At 38.5% G+C, this 21,174-nt stretch overlaps 1 protein-coding gene across 1 annotated transcript; it reads right to left on the bottom strand.

Annotated features, from left to right (window-relative positions):
* Nucleotides 1-16,463: 16,463 nt before the first annotated feature.
* Nucleotides 16,464-17,174, bottom strand: LOC110193252 (olfactory receptor 1J4-like). Its single transcript, XM_020964925.1, has one exon. It carries the CDS (start codon nucleotides 17,172-17,174, stop codon nucleotides 16,464-16,466), a length of 711 nt encoding a protein of 236 aa, XP_020820584.1.
* Between the last annotated feature and the right edge of the window lie 4,000 nt (nucleotides 17,175-21,174).

Genomic DNA, 21,174 nt, shown 5'->3' with positions numbered 1-21,174 from the left:
TCAGGAACTCTGTGAATGAAGATTCTCCCTCAATCAATGCAGATTGGCATCTTCTCTGCAGCTTAGAGTCTTAGAAAATTACCTAGAATAATGAAAGGTTAAGTGACTTGCCCAAGGCAACATCACATAGCTATTATGTCTTAGAGGCAGAAGTTGAACCCAGCTCTTTCTGGTTCCTATTATACTATTATTATGAATGATAGTACTTGTTTTTATTAAAATTATTACAATTATGATCACACTTTTTCGATACCCAAGATCCCAGTGACTGAAACACTGTTACAATCATATCTTACCCATGTTCCAAATCTGGTCTTCTGGCTTTTTTGTAAAGCTCAGAAATGTATTAATCTATCATAAGATCTCCCAAATCTAATAATATTATCCTACCTGCTGGCATAGCCATGTCTGAAGTCCTAGAACCCAGGCTTCTGTCCACTCACTTTATTAGTAGTCCATGTGACAGTTGGTATCTTAGCCTGTCCCTAGAATATACTGTCCTTGTACCCAACACAAAAAATCAACTGTAAGGATCTTTACTTGGAGACCTTTCTGAGCTCACACTCCTTGAAAGGAAGAAAAAGAGGTAAATGTACTTTGCCAGTTGAGTGAAGTTAAATAAAAAGGGACAGTTATACTCATTCATCACTGTTCATTTACTAATCCAATGAATATATATTAAGCATCTATAATGCAATGAGAGAAATGATTATTAATAACTGATGATTTGGAGAGATTGAGAATTCTCTCTTTTTCTCTTTTCTCTTTTTCTATTTTCAAGACCTCAGTCTCTGAAGACTCAGTTAACCTTCTCTATTGGACTCAACCCAACCTTGCAAGGAATGTCTAGTCTAAGGCGAATTCTACTCAATCAAACTTTGTTGGAGACAGATCCTCTTGTCTAAATTACCCAAGGTTGGGGTGATTTCTCTGTCGAAGGGTGAAGTGATGTCACTCTCAGCCCTTCAATATTATATTCATTTTCTCATTAATTGTTAACCAATCAGGGATGATTCCACCCTGAGGAACACCTTCTCTTCGAAGTGAGCCAACTACCATGATTGTATTTAGTCTAAGAGAGAACCAAATGACCCTTCTTTTATTAATAAATGTGCAGGTCCTATTAACAAAATGATTAAATTATCCAAAAATGATGTCTCTTAAACCTTTTTAAACTTTTTAAAGCTAAGCAACATGCATAAATTAAACATCCCCTGCCCTCAAGCAGCTTACATTTTGTGGCTGGAAGGAAAGAAAATGAACGGTACAGATAGGTAGATTAGGTTTACAGAATGAATGCAAACTAATTTCTTTACGGTAAAGTGCTAGTGAGTGGAAGGAATCAGGATTGGCCTCTGTAGGTGGAGGCACTTTAGCTGATCTTTGAAGGATACTAGGAACTCCACAAGGTGCACATCAGGAAGGAATGATATTCTTTTTTTTTTTAAGGCAATTGGGGTTAAGTGACTGGCCCAGGGTCACACAGCTAGTGAGTGTCAAGTGTTTGGTCTGAGGCCAGATTTGAACTCAGGTCCTCCTGACTTCAGGGCCGGTGTTCTATCCACTGTGCCACCTAGCTGCCCCAAGGAATGACATTCTACGTATGTAGAGATTGGACACAAAGAACACAAAGATTGGAGATGGAATTCGCTCTTCTTTATATGGAATCACCAATAAAGACTCATTAACAGTAACATGCATTAACTAGCATTTTCTGGGAATCTCAAACTCAATATGTATTGTCTTTCCCCTGCAAACAGCCCACTTCCAAATTTTCCTATAGAGCAACATCATCCTTCTAGTCACCTAAATTCCAAACATCAGTGTCATCCTTGCCTTCTCATTCTCACTCACCCCACCTCTCTAGTCAGTGGACAAATCTTGTTTTTTCTTCTGCATCACTTACATTAGTCGCATTCTCCCCATGCACACAGCCACCCCAGGAGTTTAGAATTTCATCACTTTTAACCTGGACCATTGCAATACCTTATAATTGACTTCCCTACCTCAAGTCTTTCTCTGTTCCCCTCTATTTCATCCCTCTGCACAGCTGAGAAAGTGATTTTCCTAAAGTACGTAGGTGACTGTGTCACACCTCTATCTAATAAACTGCAGTGGCAACCTATTAACTCTAAGATCAAATATGAACTCTTTGGCATTTATAATCCTCCCCAACCAGGCTCTAACATAGTTTTCCAGTTTTATTACACTCCACTCCCTTTTATACATTCCACAGGCCTATAAGTCTGGCCTTTTTGCATTTTCTTACCATTTTCTGTCTCCATACCTTTGCACTGGCTGTCCCCCATTTCTGGAGCTCACTTTCCCTTCTCCTCCTCAAAATTGTTAGTTTCTTTGAAGGCTTAGCTCAGTCTCATCTTCCCCAGGAAGACTTTATTGAGTCTTTGAGCTCCTAATAGCCTTCCCACCAGAATCCTCTTTGAAATTTATTCTTTATTTATTGCTCCTAGTTATCCCCTCTGACGCCAAACAGAAAAAAGTATAATCATCCTTTTCCACGACAGTAATACAAATAATTGTAGGTAGCTGTCATGTTCTATCCCCTCCAATTCTTCTCTTACCCAGGATAAATATCCCCAATTTCTGAACTCAAGGTTCTTCCCCATCTTGGCTCCCCTTCTCCAAATTTTCTGTATAAATGTCCTTAAAATGTGGTGACAAAACCAAACACAGTTCTCTAGATGTGATCTCACTAGAAGGTGTATCACTTTCATAGTCCTCTACAGTGCACTTTTCTTAACATAGCTTAAAATACCATTAGTTTTCCTGGCTACCACCTCCCATTATTGACCCATATTGAACTTACAATCCACTAAAATACCTAGAGTTTTTTCAGATGAATTGTTATCTAATGATGTCTTCTCCATCTTGTATTTGTGAAGTGAAGACTTTTTATTTATCTTTAATAAATTGTTAGATTTAATTAGTCTGTCAAATGTTGCTTTCATGGGGAAACCTTTGGCACATACTAGATTATTGGTTAATGTTTATTGAATTTTTGTGTTGGAAAGCTTGGGCTTAAGAATTTTGTTCCTATCAAAGTTGTAGAGGAACTTGGCAATTTCTCCAAAAGCAATTTGGCCTACTCTCCCCTTCATTTTCATCTGCAGGCCCAACTCAGGATTAATTTCTACTGTCTATCTCAGATATACATACTGATAAGGGGTTTATGGAGTGTTTAGGGAGGATTAGTACCTCTGCTGTGAAGGCTGCTGAGCCCTTTTTGGGACTGTCATCCACCTTTGGTTTCCATCTGCCACCCGACTCTCACCTGTGGCTCCAAGAAGCTGTAGCATGCACAGTGGCCATACCCTAGTAAAACTATCTCAACAGATGGGCTAAACTAGGCTGAGGGTAACTGATAGACTTCAATCCCAATGGTGAGTTAAAGAGGTGTCTGCCTCAAGCATGTGAAGACTTTCCTGACACAATAGGCAGAGAATGAACATTTTGTTTCAATGGGCCATGAAGGTGGCAGAAGCAGGCACTATGGAGTTCTTAGTACTTGGTCAGATACTGAAGATACCAAGGTCATCCACTGCATCCAGAGTCATTGCCAATGGTCTTGACTTTTATGTTGCTACTGGGCTTTGTTGACTATGGAATAGAAAGTGAGGCTGATGAATTCTCACAACTCTGCTTCATTTGAATCTAATTTACTGGAGAGTCACCCATGCCATATTACTATTTCACTATTATTATTCAGTAATTTTTTACTATTTTGCTATCTTATTATTTATTATTTTACTATGTTACTGTTTTATCTACCTTGAAGTCCTCTGGCAAAAGGCTAGTGATGAAGTGGCAGGGGCTGATACACTGGGAACTATAGTCATAATCTTGCATATAGGTGGTGCAGCCCAGAAGTTATTTTCTCATTAGATTAAAGCAGCAGTGGGAATTGGCAATGCACTGGGTATCTGAGCAGCCTTTACTAAGGTCCACACTCTTCACCTCCTCTAATGAAGAAGGGACTAGAAAAGGTACCCTAAAAATCATCTGCTTCACCTAACCCTGCCTGATTACTGCAGCTGGTGAGGATCCCACCCTGCAGTTGAAACACAGAAACATGTACAAAAACATTTGCAAAGATGATTTCACTCACTATTGGCATGTGGAATGTACAAACACCTATGGATAACAAGAAATCCAGTAGACGTGAAAAAAAAATAGCTCTTGTGGGAGAACTCAACAGATATCACATCAAAAAAACTCTGAATAAAAAAGCTTATTGAGGTTGGAGATGCATACACATTTTCTGGAGTGGCAACAGTGACAGGGAGCAATGTGAAACTGGTATAGGTTTTGCAACCAAATCTAATCTAGTCAACAGTCCTTTATGCCTCCCAACAGGAGCGAATGGCAGGCTCATGACAATATCATTGCCACTTTCAAGAAAGTGGCATGCCATCACCATCAGTGAATGTGCTTCCATCATGACAAACCCTGATGAGGTCAAAGAAAAATTTTGTGAAGATCTGGAGACACTCCTCCTCAATGTACAAAAAAAAGACAAGGTTGTAATTCTGGGTTACTTTTATGCCAGCATAGGCACAGACTATCACATGTGGCAGAAAATCCTTGGGAGGAATACAGTTGGAAAGAGAAATAGCAATGGTCACTTAATACTGAAGACTTGTGCATCTCATGAACTTATCACCAACACTGTTTTTTTGTTTACATAAATTCAATAAAACATCGTGGATGCACCCTTGCAGCAAACATTGGCATTTAGTAGACTATGTTATTGTAAGGAGAAGAGATAGATGGGATGTGAGAGTGACAAAGACAATATGTAGTGCAGAGGGCTGGACCAATCATAACCTTATCATCCTCAAGCTAAATATTGATATTCAACAAAAGTGGTGGCCCAAAGGCATGATGGCTATCAGAAGACTCAACCTAACAGATTAGAACACTTCTTCATGTGTGAACATTTGTTACTGACTTGGTGGTATTAATAAAATATCCAGGTGTAAAAAGGGAGAGGTAGAGAGACTTACTACTTAATCTGCCATCTTGGCTACATGACTTTCTGTTCTTTCAGCAGACCCATAAACAAGATAGAGAGCAGCAACCTCTCTACAGTGACTGCATTCATCCTCCTTGGCCTCTCTAGCTGGCCTGAGTTCCAGGTGCATCTCTTCCTGTTTTTCTTCATGTTCTACCTGATAATCCTGTTGGGGAACCTGCTTGTTGTGTTGATGATATTAAGGGATTCATGCCTCCACACAACTATGTATTTCTTCTTCACTAATTTATTGAGTATAGAAGTCTGTTACACACTCTATGTGTTTCCACAGATATGGTACGTTTCTTTGTAGAAAGAAAGTCCATCTCATACTCCTACTTTGTCACACAGGTATATATATTCCCATCCTTTGGCATTGCAGAGTGGTATATCCTCTCAGTGATGGCCTATGACTGCTGTGTTGCCATTTGAGACCCTCTGAGGTACGTAGTCATGATGAACTGGAGTATTTGTAGGAGGCTGACTGCTGGTTCATGGTGGGAAGGCTTTTTGGCATTTATAGTCAACACAGTAACCACATTCCAGCTCTCCTTCTGCCAGGATAATGTTATCAATAATTTTGCTTGTGAAATGCCTCCCCTACTACACTTTTCTTGTACTGACACAACCCATGCAGAGTTGGTCATGCATGTCCTCTCTATCATTACCCTTTTTTGCCCTATCACATTCATCCTCCTTTCCTATGCACATATCATTGTTGCTGTCATAAGAATTTGCTCTGCCCAAGAAAGCAGAAAAGCTTTCTCTACTTGACCTTCCAACCTTCTTGTTTTCACCCTATTTTTTCAGGCTATATTATCTCTTCACATGAAGCCTCAGTAACTGTCCACTCCAGAATGCAATAAGATTGTTTTTGTGTTTTATGTGGTTTTCACACTTACCTTCAACCCACTCATCTGTAACTTGCAGAATAAGGTGAGAATGGCCCTGAGAAAACTTTTTGGGAAACCTGAATTTGCTTAATTCCATATATCCTATTCATGAGTCCATGTGAGGAAAATTTGAGCCCAAACAGCCTCCTTGTTGTTCTTTTACAACTTTCTAGTGTGTCTATTCTTGTGTCTTGAACGTTAACATCTCATTTTTGTTCAATCTTTTCTCTTGTCACTTTAGGAGCCATCTGAACACCAGGATGCCCCTCATTATTTTTCCCATGGCAAAGAAATTAAACAGTGTTAATTTCCCTAAACCACCATAGGTTTGAATTCAAACAGCATTAAATTTTGCCATATTAATAATTATTTCACTATAAATTAGTTATAATGATTATAATAATTGGCAGAATCATAGCTAGTATTTTGGAAGTTGGGGTAATTTAGGGTAATTCACTTGTGCGGATAGAGGTTGGTTGGGAATACCAATCCCCATAGACAGAGGTAGTTATTTTTGTTTTTGTTTGTATTTTTTTGTAACGTTTTTGTATTATTTTTGTTTGTTTGTTTGTTTTCCTGGGAGGACAGAGTATGGAGCAGGTGGTGGAGAAGCTTACCTGAGGAATGGGTGAGAGTATTATGCAGGAGTGATAGAATCTATGTAGCGGCTTACTAATTTAACTAATTATTCTTTCTAGCTTAGTTCTAATTTCAGTTTTTTGAGTTTCATCACTGCCACAGACTTCTAGTTCTGCACCTCAGGGCAGTGCCCTGATCATGCTGTTTTAGTTACACCCCTTGTGACTAGAATTTTTACTTGGACTTTTGAGCTTCCTAAATTATCTGGTTGGATCCTATGCTTGAAAAGAAGAAACATATAAAAATCAATTATAAAGTCTATGCTGACTTTGTTGTACTGGTTTTCAGTTCCAGTTGTTTCAGTCATGTCTGACTCTTTATGACCCCATTTTAGGTTTTCTTGGCAAAAATACTCTTGGAGTATACCATTTCCTTCTCCAGTTCATTTTACTGATGAGCAAACTGAGACAAACAGGTTAAATGACTTGTTTAGGGTCACACAGCTAGTATCAGAGGCCAGATTTGGACTCAGTATGATGAGTCTTCCAGATTTTATGCTATCTGCTATGTTACACAGCTACTCCATTAAAGTTTTATTTTTATTGATGTTCAGTTGTTTTCAACTGTGTCTGACTGTTCATGACCCCTTTTGGGATTTTCTTGGCAAAGATATTGGAATGCTTTGTTAATTCCTTCTCCAGCTCGTTTTGTAGATGAAGAAACTAAGACAAACAGGGTTAAGTGACTTGCCCAAGGTCACACATCTAGTAAGTGTTTGAGGCTGGATTTTAATTCAGGTGTTCTTCAATCTAGGACTAGCACTTTGTCCACTGAGCCACCTAGTTGCCATGATCTTCCTATATTTAACTGAGTTTTACTCACATGACCTGGTGTGATGGAGTCAACTTCCCCTGTCAAGAAACAAATCATATTTAACTGAATTTATCATGGCATGCATAAAGGCTGTGAGATCACTTTCTCACAACTCCAAAGGCACTTTAGGTGCTCAGAGAAGCACTACTGCTCCTCCCAGGGTTCTATTGATATCTCTATGGTGGAGTAAGGATATTTTCTCTAATACTATATTTCTTGAGCCTCAGTCCAATGTGTTCCTTCCAATATCACCAGTTCCCATCAGTATCTCATTAATATCATTTGACCAGTTGATACCTTCTCAATATTGTTGATATTTAATCAACGTTAACTTTTGTAAAGGAATATTTTGGAAACAGCTGGGTGGCTCGGTGGATAAAGTGATGGAACTGAAATCAGGAAGAATTGAGTTCAAATTGAGTTCAAAACAACAACAACAACAAGCCAATGGAAAGGAAGCTGTCACAGAATTCTAACGTATTCTCTGAAGCGGAGGCCAAGATATCAGAATTTATGAAGTTATTGCACTTCCAGAAGTAGGATCACCAAGACTCCATGTGATTTGATGTCAGGCAAAGTGCATGCTCCAAAGACTAAGCGCTTATTATTTTGCCATCTGTAATAATTATTTGCAAGTAGAATGTATAAGAGAATAAAATGGAGGGAGATAAATATCACAATTATGAATATAAATGGGATCAACTCACCCATAGATTGTAAGAGATAGTTGAATAGATTAGAAAGTAAAATCCAACAACACATTTAAATATAAATACTCAACATAGAATTAAAATAAAGGATTAGAACAAAATCTAGTATGCTTCGGCTGAACACAGGATCCTACCTCATCACTAATCTCTGCTCTTCTGATTGATAGGTGGAGTCATGAATTCTAAAGCTTGTTTTTAAGGAAGGCCTTCAGCTCAGAATATCTCATTTTTTACTTGGCTACACTAAGGGACATCTCTGATGTTCTCCATCATGCCCTGGTGATGGGTATCCTTCCTCTGTCCCTTCTTTTCAGTTTCCATTTGTCCATTGTCTTCACCCATTAGATTACAAAGTCCTTGAGGGCAGGGAATATCTTGTTCATATTTGTATACCCCGTGCTTATTATAGTGCATGACAAAAAGTAGGTACTTAATAAATGTTTATTGATTATTGACTAGTATTGAAGAATGAAACAACAGAATCAGGACAACAATTTATAGAGTAGAAAAACTACATAAAGACAAGTTTGAAAGCTGTAAGAACTATGATCATTTCAGTGACCATCTGTAATTCCACAGGAATGATGATGAAAGATGTTATCTATTAGAGAAAGATGAAAGATTGCTGTGAGCAAGCAGTATGAACTTTGGGTCCTTATAATATTGTTATCTAGCAGTTTGCCTAGATTATTTCATGGTAGCTCATAAATATTTATTTTTTTTTCTTTTAGCTTTTTAAGGAGACCAAGACTAGTTGACTTAATGTGAGTTCCTTGTGGAACGTAGGTCCATGTGATACATTTTGCCTATTGGCTTAGTAGGCTTGAATAATTAACTCTAAGGGCATAGCCCTTTTTTTGGGAACCTTCCATGTAGTTGAGACTTACTTGACCCTGTTGTCATTCTTTTTGGACTTCACCAATTGTCTTATTGAAGGATGAGTTTGAAATTCCAGTGAGATTGCTGTTGCAGTAGAGTTTGACTGACTGATAAAAGGAGCACATTGGATGAGGGTTTCTACACAAAAGTCCCAGAAATTCCATCCCCTCAGCCTTAGCCCTAGAATACTGAAGTCAGTTGTAATCAGCTGACTTCTGATAAGCAACCTGCCTATGCAAGTACCTATTGGGTGAGGGAGCCCAAAAATAAAATTCCTGAAGTATCAGAACTCCAAGTAAAAGAAGTAAAGGAAATTGAACTAGTTTGAAAGGAAGTACAAAAGAAAACAAAACACTTATCTAGGTAGATTTGTAAGACAAATCTGTCAAACTTTTAAATAGCAATTGAAGCCTAAACACAAATTATTGTAAAAACTTGAGAAAGAAAACTGTAATATGATCCTTTAATGGATCAAATAGAGTCCTAATAACCAAACCAGGGGAGAATAAAGCAAAGTAAGAGGACTAGATGTCAATATAATTAATGAATATGAATTCATTTTCAAAAGAAAAACCCTGGCAAAAGGATGAGTAATTTGTCCAAAAATCTATCCACTGTGTCCAAATTTGATTTATATCAAGGAAGCAAGGATGCTTTCACAGGAATACATTTAACATAATCATATTGAAACAATAAATAGCCAATATCACATGGTTATATCAATAGATTTAGTAAAAGCCTTTGACAAAGTACATATGTTTATGCAAAAATCATTCAAAGGATATGCAAAGTAAGATGTTTCTTTTGATATGATGAAAGTATCTGTTTAAATCCAAAAGCTAACTTTATGTGCAATGGGGAAATAAATATTGCAAGCTTTCCCAATGAAGAAAGAAATAAAGGAAGTACGCCCCCTTTCCCTTCCATTATTTCACATAGTTTTAGAAATGCTAGCACTAGCAATAAGAGAAGGTAATGCAATACAAAAAAAGGAGAAATGAAACTATATATTGAAAACATTTTGTTTTACTTTTAATAATACTCCAAGGCTGGCACAAAACCAATTGAAACAATAGTTTCAACAGAATTCCGGGATGGAAAATACAATTAAAAATCAACAGGGTTTCTGTGTAGTAACAACAAAATTCAAGAGGGAATAATAGAATGGAATTAGCATTTATTAAGTATCTACTATATGGCAGGGTCTATGCTAAGTACTTTGTAAATATCTCAGTTGATTCTAACAACAATCCTGGGAGATAGGTACAATTATTATCTTCATTTTATAGTTGAGGAAAGTGAGGCAGGAAGAGGGTAAGTGACTTGCTCAAAGTCATAGAGTTAGTGTCTGAAACTGGATTTGAATTTAAGTCTTTCTGATTCTAGGCTCAGTGTTTCATTGGATATGGCACCCAGCTACCTCTGAATAATATCAAAATTTGACCTTCTGAAGTTTAAAGGGTAAGAAGGATTTGGGGCTTCTCATCTTGCTATTGGCATCCTGGCACCATCACCCAGGTCAACAGCAGCTGGTATCAGTGTCTGCATTAGGAGCTGAGAAGAGACTAGATGCAATTTGTGAAAGCAGATTCCTGGCTGGACAGGGCATCCAGGAAAGAAACTACCTCACAACTAAGAGTACTTCTTGAGAATCTCATTAATGGGAAGAAGAACTTCCAACAACCAGAAGTTTTTGCCAAATATTCTTTCTAAGCTTGAGTCAAGATTTCTCTGAGCTCTGTATGTACTGGTGCGAAGGTATATTCTAGACTTTGGGGAGAATTATTATAAAACAACTTTTCTTACCTACCTAAGTAAATATCTTTTCCTAAAGCCTAATTAAGTCTGACTGATTAATTTACATCAAGTATTAATCAACTGTGGAATGGCAATGCATGCTGGTAACATTAGAAAGACACATACAACCCTTCCCAGGTACACCTATGACTCTGATAGAAAGAAGAATAGGAAGAATAGAATGGGAAGAAATCAGAATAAAAGAGTTAATAGTTCCATTGTACTCTGCTCCAGATAGAACATAGGCAGAATATGGTTTCCAAATATGGGAATCATATTTTAAGAATGACATTTACAAAGTGGATTTTTTCTAGGTGTAAGGGCAATCAATATGGTGAGGGGACAGACCTTAGGAGAATTGATTGAAGGTACTGAGGAAGAAAAGATGGGTGTTCATGATAGTTGTTTTTAAGGATTTGTAGACCTGCCTGAAAAAGGAAGGATTAGAATTTTTTCTGCTTAGGCCTAGAGGACTTAATAAGGAGCAATGCACAAAATTATGGGTTTTGCTTGATAGTAGAGAAAAAGTTCCTAAAAAGTATAACTGGCCATGAGTAAAATGATCTGGTTCAGGAAGTTATGAATTACCTTTAACTCCAGGTCATTAAATGTAGTCTGGATGTTATAGAGGGGATTTCTCTGAGGTTTCTTTTGACTCAGAGATTTTATGAAAGAATTTATGTCTCAGAAACAAGATTGTGGTGCATAACACTTTCCTTCCACCTTCTGTCCACCTCATTCTGAGTTTTACACAGTGAGTAATATGAAAGGGAGGCAATATTTCATGAAAGACCTTCAGGGTCTTAGTTCTCTCACCTTTAAAAAAAAGAAGAGATTGAATTTAATGACCTCTAAGTTTCTTTCCAATTGTAAAATGCAATGAGTTTCTATTTGGAAACCACATGAAAACTCACCATTTGGGGCAGTTAAAGGCTCATACAATTCCCAACAGAAAAGCAATCATAACATAAACTGTGAAAGTGAGTGCTAGGGCTGAGATGCTACTTGTAGGTTCTCATGAAGTAGGGCCCATCTGAGGCGTTCAAAATCTTTTGCTGTGAAATTCTGATTTTTACTTATGAGGGTGGTACAAATAGCTGTATTGGAAATAGAACTGTAAAATTTGATCTATTATTATTCCAGTCACCCTGTTCTATAAATCCTATAATCTGATCCAAACATTGGTTGTCTACTATGTGCCAGTGACACTATGTTGTTGAAATGCCCTTTCTGCTTTAGTGTGTAAGGCTGCTTCAGTCTCCCATTCCCATACCAGCTGTTGACCTAGATCCCAACATATCTGGGTCTCCTTCCTTTGGAGGTAAATAAATGGAATCTTCTGGTCAGAAATAGTAAGTGCAGGTCTAGGGGAACAGATCAGGCAGCACAAGGAGATGAAATATCTCAGAAACAAAACCAGGGACTAGGACAATAGTTTTCATGTGATGGAGAAGGGCAGGGAAGGGAACAAACATTTCTATGGGGGTTGTTCTATGCCCGGCACTCTATTAAGTGCTTTACAAATACTGTGTCACTTGATCTTCACAACAATTTTGGCAGGTAGGTGCTATTGTTATCTCCATTTTACAGATGAGGAAACTGAGGCAAACAGAGGTTAAGTGACTTGCTCAGCACCACTTAGCTAGTTAGTGTCTGAGGCTGGGTTTTAACTCAGGTCTTCCCACTCTAGGCTGAATGCTCCACACAGGTGGGATAGTGAGAATAAGTAAAATAAATAACATTTTCCTCTCAATAGAAAGAGTACTTTGATACCTCTATGTAGTTTATATATGATTGTTTTTTCATAATCTGGAGATATTATTACTTGAATATTATTAGATTTCTTTTCTGTTATCCTCTTCTTGCTCCTTCTCTTCAACATTTCTATCTGTCAACTTATAGGTGGCTTCAATCATAGACAATTAAGTTCTTTTTCATGTTGACATCCCTAAAGGGCCCCATGTGGTCTCATAATGTAACAAGGCATGGTTTTGGCTTCACATAAGTAGACTATAAAGGCAATTCTTATGTCGTCCTAGCATATGATAGAAAAAAAAATATTCCAATGTTCTGCTCAAACACCCTTGGCTTACAGGCCTTTACTCCTGGCCATGAAGCACTTGGTACTAGCAGTTCATTCAAGGCACATGTTTTCATTATATAACCACAAATAAGTCCTGTCCAGGTCAAATGCATTGTTCTTTCTCCCATCCCACCCCTACTTCTACCCCATGGCATCATACACCTGAACAATGTTGTATTTTCTAGCCATAAATAGCCTTGGATTTGGGGAAGAGGAGAGTCTATGCACAGAGCCACTGAGGTTGAAAGGATCATGTTCAGGTAAGGAAACTACACTGCTGAGTAAAGCTTTACCTAATCTGTTGATGTTTATAGGAGGGCATCCAGAAAGATTCCTTCACATTTGTTGTTACATCAGGATTCCAGGGCCAGAGCGTCAGGCTTATTTTAGGTAAAATATGGTGATTCCATTCTCAGAGGACTGATTGCATTTCTCTTATGAGTATTCACAAGGGTGAAATTAAATTCCATGCAAAAAGATTTGAACTTTATTCCATTAACAGTAGGGAGCTTTTGAGAGTTTTGAAAATTTATTCATATCTGTACTTAAGGAAGATAATTTGAGAAGCAGTATGAAGGGAAGATTTATAGAGGAATGAGACTATAAGAGGAAGGAGGATTAGTAAGGGACTTTGGGAGTTTTTACAGTAGTTGGTAATGTACTGGGGTAATGAGTGTTGTATCTGAGAGGAGGGGAAGGAAGTTAGACAAATTGTGGAGGGAGATCTGATAGTACATGACAGTTGATTGATTATATGACAGTTTGAGGCAGACAGAAACTTTAGATATAGGTTCTAAATGCCAGATAGTGAATTTTGGTACAAATGAGAGAAATGGGAATATCAGAAGAGAGAGCAAGTTTTGAAGAAAAGATTAAAAATTTCATTTTGGACATGTTGAGCATGAAGTGTCAGTGGATATACTTTCAGGAATTATTCACATTTATCACTTTAAAGTTTACAGACTATTATTTTCACAACAAACCTGTGAACTATAGAAGGTTGAGGGTCCTTGAAAATCAAGTACTTATTCACTGATAACAAGGCAATAATTTTGTTTTAAACTAACTCTAAAAACTGTCCATGACAGATGATCCCTTTATGTTTCAAATAAGCTCATTGGCACAGAGCCTGGTCCATAAGGAGGGCTTAATAAATGCTTTTTGACTGGCTGAATTAGAAGTGTACCAAGTTACAGGACAAACAATTTTTCTAATCTGAAGTAGGAGAAGGTTCTAACTCATCAAGAAGATAAAGGTAGCTGGAGGAGGAGAGGCTGGGATAAGCCACATGGGATTGGGAGAACTGAAGCATGGGCAGAAATTTCCATAAGCATAGAGTAAAGACTTTTGTATCAAGGCTGGGGTGGAGTCTTAGGAAAAAGGCTATGATACTGAACCTCCTTCCCTTTTTCTACCCTCCCACCCCCCAAAAAATTCCCACCTACATAACCTGATTTTAGTGACATAACAGTCTAGATCACCTATTATAAATGTGGGGAAAAGTAAAAATTAGAGTTATAAATGATATTTGAAATGATCAGGGTGACTGAGAATGAAAAAAGATGAGCTAGAAAAAACCTCCTAGTTGGTAACCTTTGACAGAGTTGTTTAGTAGGGTGAACAGGATCCATGTAACAAAATGCTGAAAGTGAATGGATCATGAGGAAATAGAGGTAGAAGTTATAGTTTTCAAGCAATGTGGCTTTGAATTGAAGGAGAGAAATGTGATAGTAGATATTATGTGTGTGTGTGTGTGTGTGTGTGTGTGTGTGTGTTAAGGAGATTAGAGAATGTTAATAACACATGGAGAGGGAAAGATTGAAGATGGAAGGAATAAACCCCTGAAATTGGTACAAAGAAATGACAGTAATTAACATTTATGTGGTACACTTTTAGGTATTGCTGAGTAGATATGGATACTAGAGATGGACAACTAGTGGTCAAAACAGATATCACCCAACAATTCCAGCATGGCTGACAGCATCTAGAACGTGATTGATAAGCTAGCCATTCCCATCCTAAGGGACTAGGGGTGGGGAGTAGTTAAAGAAGCATGACAGAGCGAGTACATCAGCATGGAAAGCCAGCACACACAACTAGGGAATAGTTGCTATGACTAATGACTTATTTACTTATGACTCAGAGAGGGAAAGTCATGAGGAGGCAATCCAAGCTACTAGAAAAAATAATCAAGATAATGACAGTGACAACTATGACAATAACAATGATGATGATGGTAAGTATAACAACAACAACACAAGGTCAAGGAGAAGTGGAGGGAGAGAGAGGGAAAAGGAGAGTGAGTAGAGGGAGAGAAGGAGCATAAGGGAATATTTGCTAGGAGAGAGACGGGTTTATAATTGCAGTGTTTTGCAGAAGAGAAAATCTCTGGTTGGAGGATCAAGCTGTAGATAAATAATTACTGATTGAATTTACAATTGTGCGGAGCAAAGAAAGAAACTTAGACTTTCATCTTTCTAGGCAAATAAATTAGTAGGCTAGCTTGTGGAGGTAGGGCTGTTTTTTTCCTATTGCCCAATTTGAAAATACTTCTTGTCAGTATTTGCTGAGAAAGTGGCTAGAAAGGAATAGCTCCACATACTAAAGTTGACTGGAGAAAGTACAGGTGGTTCTTGCTTTACATAAATTCTTATTACACAGATTCAACTTTACATAATGAACTCTGGAAGAAATTTGCATTCCCTCCCAATTTTTGTTAGCTGTACTGTATACCACTGTTTTCTCTCTCTCTCTCTCTCTCTCTCTCTCTGTCTCTCTCTCTCTCTCTCTCTCTCTTTCTCTCTCTCTCTCTCTCTCTCTTCCTGCCTCTGAGTTTTGGTGCTCCCTAGTTTCCCCTCACAAACCCCATCACAAATCCTAAACACAAAGAAACAAACAAAAGCCCTCCAAATAAAAGCAGAAGAACAGAGGTAGAGGGTCCACCACCTCTGAAGCCTGATTGGGAGTTTGGCTTTAGACCTCCAATGGCAGAAGAAAAGACCTTTGTCCCACTCTGCCCCCCACCATGTGTCTACCCCTGGCATATATCTTCTGTCTGTAATTGAGCACCATATGTCTGTCTTCATCCGTCATGGTTTACCCCATCTCTACTATTTGTAACTGGTCCCCATGATTCTGTCCCCAAGGGGTGTTCCTTCTCTCAGGTCTGGCCACAACCCCACGTAGTTGGTCCAAGGCCTCATGTTCCACCCCTTGCTTTTGATTCTCTGTCACTTTCCCACATGTGTGCTTGAACAGTATGCTGGCTCCCTCCCACCAAAGTTGCATAAATCCTCCCTTTTCCCCTGCCTGCCTCCATTCCTTCCCAATATGAGAAAATTCAAATTAAATAAAAATCACTTTACATAAAAGTCTGCAGAAAGGTCCACTTATGTAAAAGTAGAACTTGTCATTACAAGTTTTCAAGCAAAGGCTGGATGGCCCCTTGTTGAATGTGTTGTAATGGAGGCTCTTTCAGGTATGGGTTGTACTGCACACCTACTACTCTCACATTCTTTAAAGGATTGTATGTTTCTGCAATTGAGGCTATAAGTCCAAATAAAGAGATTCGAGTCCTTCAATAGGGATCATTGGCTCATTATATCTTCATCATGTCACTAGTTCCTATTCAACATGAATACCCTTGCCAATGATGCTTTGATTTCTCTATTCTGCAGGCTATAAATGTAAGGATTTAGTGTTGGAGCCACCACAGAGAACATGACTGTGGCCACCAGATCTTGATCCCTTCCCTGGGCGTCCAGCTGGCCTGGGGGTTGCAAATAAACACCCACCAGAGTCCCATAGAAAAGCCCAACTACACACAGATGGGACCCACATGTGGCAAGTGCTTTGCACATCCCCCCAGTTGCTCGGACCTTATACACAGCAGCACCAATGTAGGCATAGGAAGTGACAATGCAGGCAGCAGGTAATAGGATGGTGGATCCTCCTTCAGTTAGGGCAACTAGGAAGTTGAGGGAGGTATCAGAGCAGGCAATCTGCAGCAAGGGATAGACATCACAATAGAAGTGTGGAAGGGCATGGTTGTTACAGAAGGACAAGCGAGCAGTGAGGAATGTGTGAAGAAGAGAGTGCAGGGCTGTGCCCACCCACACAGCCCCAAGGAGGAACACACATCGTGGTTGGGTTACCACAGTAGCATAGTGAAGCGGTCGGCATATAGCCACATAGCGATCCCATGCCATGGCAGCTAACACATAGCTGTCCACATTGCCTGCCAACAGGAAGAAGAAGACTTGGGTCAGACAGGCTGAGTGGGTGATAGTCCTGTCCCCTGTCAGCAGGGCATGGAGGAGTCGGGGCATGGTGGTAGATGTGAAGCACAAGTCTGCCAGTGACAGGTTAACCAGAAGCATGTACATAGGTGTGTGGAGATGTGAGTCTAATCCAATGGCAACGAAAATAAGCAGGTTTCCCAGGAGGGCTGCCAAGTATAGGGCCAAGAACAATGGTAACAGGATCTCTTGGTGACTGGAAAAGGCCAGGAGAAGGAACTCAGAGGTGCTAGTCTGGTTTCTCACTGTTGTATTGCTGCTGGGTCTGAGGCTGGGTTGAGGAAGAAAAGAAATAAGATAGCAAAAACTCCTATAATTATTTCCAAAACATCAATCCATCCAATAAAGGGTTGGTGGTGTGGTAGATAGAGTGCTGCACTTCGATTCAAGAAGACCTGAATTCAAATCCAGCCTCAAACACTTGTAACCTATGTGACTCTGTGCAAGTAACTAAATTTCAGTCTGAGTCAGTCTCCTCATCTGTAAAGTGGGGATAACATTGGGATAACAGCACTTACTTTTACTTCCCAGGGTTGTTGTGAGGATGAAAATGAGATAATAGTTGTAAAGTGCTTTGCAAAGCCAGTTCTATTGACACCATTAAGGCCATTCATAAGGATGTTGCACAGCCTCTGAGTGTCATTTCCAAACAGGACGTCCAAAGAATTTTCAGCTAAGTAGAATTTTTGACATTTCTCCAGGCTACTGATACACAATAGAGTAATAGTAGCTTGCACACAGTAGGTGCTTAATAAATGTTTATTGAATTAATGTATATTGAGTTGAGGTCACTAAGTGCAGTATTATGAAAGTACAAATTATAGTACTTTATACTTATTTGTTTCTCTTGTAATATGTTCTATGGTACTCAACTTTACCACTGTTTCCCACCATCCCCCAGCCCCAAAGGAACATTATCTAATCACTGACTTACAGAACCTCGACCTAAACCCTTGCTTGCCTTTGTAAGGAATTGAATGATCTTGAACATCATGTCCATCATCTCTAGAATAGTCAAACTATAAAGATACTGCCTCTGCAGAATGTGAAAACGACTCTGAAATGATTCCCAGAGTATTCTCCTGAAGATTCTTTAATTCTCCATAAGCCTTGAACTCCAGAATTTTTGGGGTACCAGCCTTTTCATTTGAACTTCTCTTAGTACTTTCCTGAACTCAGTGCTTCCAAGATTCCCTTGCCTTTTATGATATATGGTTAATTAGAAAGAAAGATAGGTTATAGGTTATAGATAAGAGTATGCTGATAGATGAGAGATAGATAAATGGATAGATAGATAGATACATAGATACAGGTAGATAGATAAATAGATAAGTAGATAGATAGATAGATAGATAGATAGATAGATAGATAGATAGATAGATAGATAGATTTATGAGTGCTTTTTATGTTCCAGGTACTGTTCAAAGAGCTGGACATACAACTACAAGTACGCGTAAACAAGAAAATGCTAAATCTAAAAGAGCTTACACTTTAAAAGAGATGAGGAACAACAGAAAAAGACCTGGGGAGAGGTGAGGTCTATCCATTGCAGCACGATTTGGAACTGGAGACCAGAGTGAGGGGGTGGTTTTTTCCAGGCAAGATAAAGATGAACATCTATCAGACACAACAACAGTTCCAGGAGCAGAACAGAGGATTCCTATGGGGAGGAGGTGGGGAGGATGGACAGGGTACATGCGAAATGGTTTAGAGCCGGTGACTGAAAAATGAACTCCTCTGGGTAATTGTTGTCAGCTGTGCTATAGTGGAAAGGTCACTGGATTTGTACTCAGACCTGGATTCATTGTTCCATTTAACGACTTGCTGGCTGTTTGAGTATGCCTGTCTTTAATAGGCCTACATGAGCAGTATCAGCATGTGGTTACAAAGTCAGAATTCTGGAAAATGAGTAAAGGATACTAAGAACCACACAGGTTTTAGGCAGTGTATAACATTGATTTATGGGCAAGCATTAACTTACTAATTAATGTATAGGTATAAATGATATAAATTTTAGTTCCATGTCCCATTCCAGTAAGTTCACATAATACTGGAAAAAAAGAAACAACTAAAAACTAAAAAACATCAACAAAACTAGAAGATATAAGGAAATTAAAGACAAATAGAATAGCTAACAGTTTCTTCGTATATTTTTATGGGTAATTTAGTGATTTCAACTTAAATTGTTTATGATGAGAATAAGTAAAAAAAAACCCAAAAAACAAAAAAACAACAAACCAGTGAAGACAACTGTAGTATATATGACAAGATCTCCAAATCAAGTCAATATATACATTGATACATATACATAGTAGCTGTCATCCATTTAAAGACAGTGACTGCAAACCCCTTAATTCTTCTATTCCTAGGCTGCTAGATTTGAGATCAGGAGAGAGAAGACAGAGAACCAGCTCAGGTCCAGGTTCTGAAAGAAGCTCTTCCAGCATAGGACATATAAACCACACTCACCTTTGTAAAAGACTCCTCGACCTCCCATTTACCTCCAGAGGGAGACTCCAACCCCACTTCTGCAGATTCATCTTATATAATCTTTCATTATCTAAAGTTCTGGTAAAAGCAACTCTTCAAAGATAAGAGGTTTGGGCTCAAGCAGCGGGGTATGAGGAAGGAGAGAAAGGGAAACAGAACATGCATTTCTCACTGTGTCACAACCCAACACTGTAGGGCAGAGTGGAGCTATTTAAAGGGTTGGTATAGTGAAAATTTAGCTTTGGCAGTAGCCAAAGAGAAAGTGCTCATTAGTCCTTTCCTTTCCAAGGCCTTTCTATTACTGTTTTCCCTTTTCATTCTCCAGGGTTACCCCATTATCTTATCTTTATCTCCCCAGTGTCCTCATTATAAGAACACGAGAACACCAAATATATCTTAGATAGCTTCTGTTGGCGCCCAGGGTCTTATGCCAACACATTCACATACCCTCTCCCATGTCCATTCTCCATCTTGGCATGGCTCTTCTGTCACTCCATTTTTTTCTGGACCTAGGACTCAAGAGACTCACCCACCTTGCTTTCTACTGGTTGCTATCACCTTTCCTTCTACCAGAGTTTCCTCTCTTCCCAGAACCTATGGAAAACACAGTAATGTTTCATAATTTTTCCTTTCCTCTCCCATTTGTTTCATAACTGAGGGTAAATAAACAAGAAGAACATTAAAAGGTATCAAAAAGTCTTGTATCATACATTACTCCTAATTTTTGTTCACCTATTCATTAATTAATTCATTCAGCAACCATTTATTAAAAATCTACTGTGTATGAAACACTGCTCTAGATACTGAAGCAGTTGTTTTCTATCAATGTATCACCATCAATATATCCCATAATATACATCAAATCCCAGCCATACCTTCTAATATTATCCTGTTTTTCTTGTCCAAGTGCTCCTACAAATCCCTTTTAGCTCTCTTAGCATTCTATAGTTACCAGTGAAACACTTAAATTATTCCTCCGTGATCCCTTGCTCTTGCTATTTGATTGACCCACTTTCTTTTCTAAACATATATTTCTTGGGTGATATCTTTCAAGCAATTTATTCTTAAACTTGGAGACAAAAAATAACATTAGATATGGTCCCTGCAAACATGGAACAATTGATCAGGGCAGAAATGATGCCTATGCTATAAGTGTACAAGAATTAGAATGCAGAAAAATGTGATAAGAGCCTAAGAGTGGTTCAAAGCACCATCCAGAATGCAGCATAGTAAAGTAGAGAGACCATAACTGAACAATGATACATAAGAAAGACAAAGTATATAGCATTCATGGTGGGACATACGATATACATGCAAATCTATATGAAAGAGAAATACACACACACACACACACACACACACACACACACACATACATATATATATATATATATATATACATATATGAATGATGTAGTGAAAAGATCATATATTTGGGGTCAGAAACTTGATTTTAGATCACTATTCTGCCACTTACTACTTATATTACATAGGACAAATCACTTAATCTCTTTGGTCCTTAGTTTTATCACCTTTAAGA

This window comes from Phascolarctos cinereus, unplaced genomic scaffold (assembly GCF_003287225.1).
Source record: "Phascolarctos cinereus isolate Bilbo 61053 unplaced genomic scaffold, phaCin_HiC Scaffold_2;HRSCAF=192, whole genome shotgun sequence".
Taxonomy (NCBI): domain Eukaryota; kingdom Metazoa; phylum Chordata; class Mammalia; order Diprotodontia; family Phascolarctidae; genus Phascolarctos; species Phascolarctos cinereus.
The sequence above is the reverse complement of the archived record's forward strand: the minus strand, read 5'-3'. Positions and strand labels throughout refer to the sequence as shown.

Excerpts from the sequence above, each read along its gene's own strand:
- LOC110193252 (XM_020964925.1), bottom strand. The coding sequence starts at position 17,174 with ATGCCCCGACTCCTCCATGCCCTGCTGACAGGGGACAGGACTATCACC.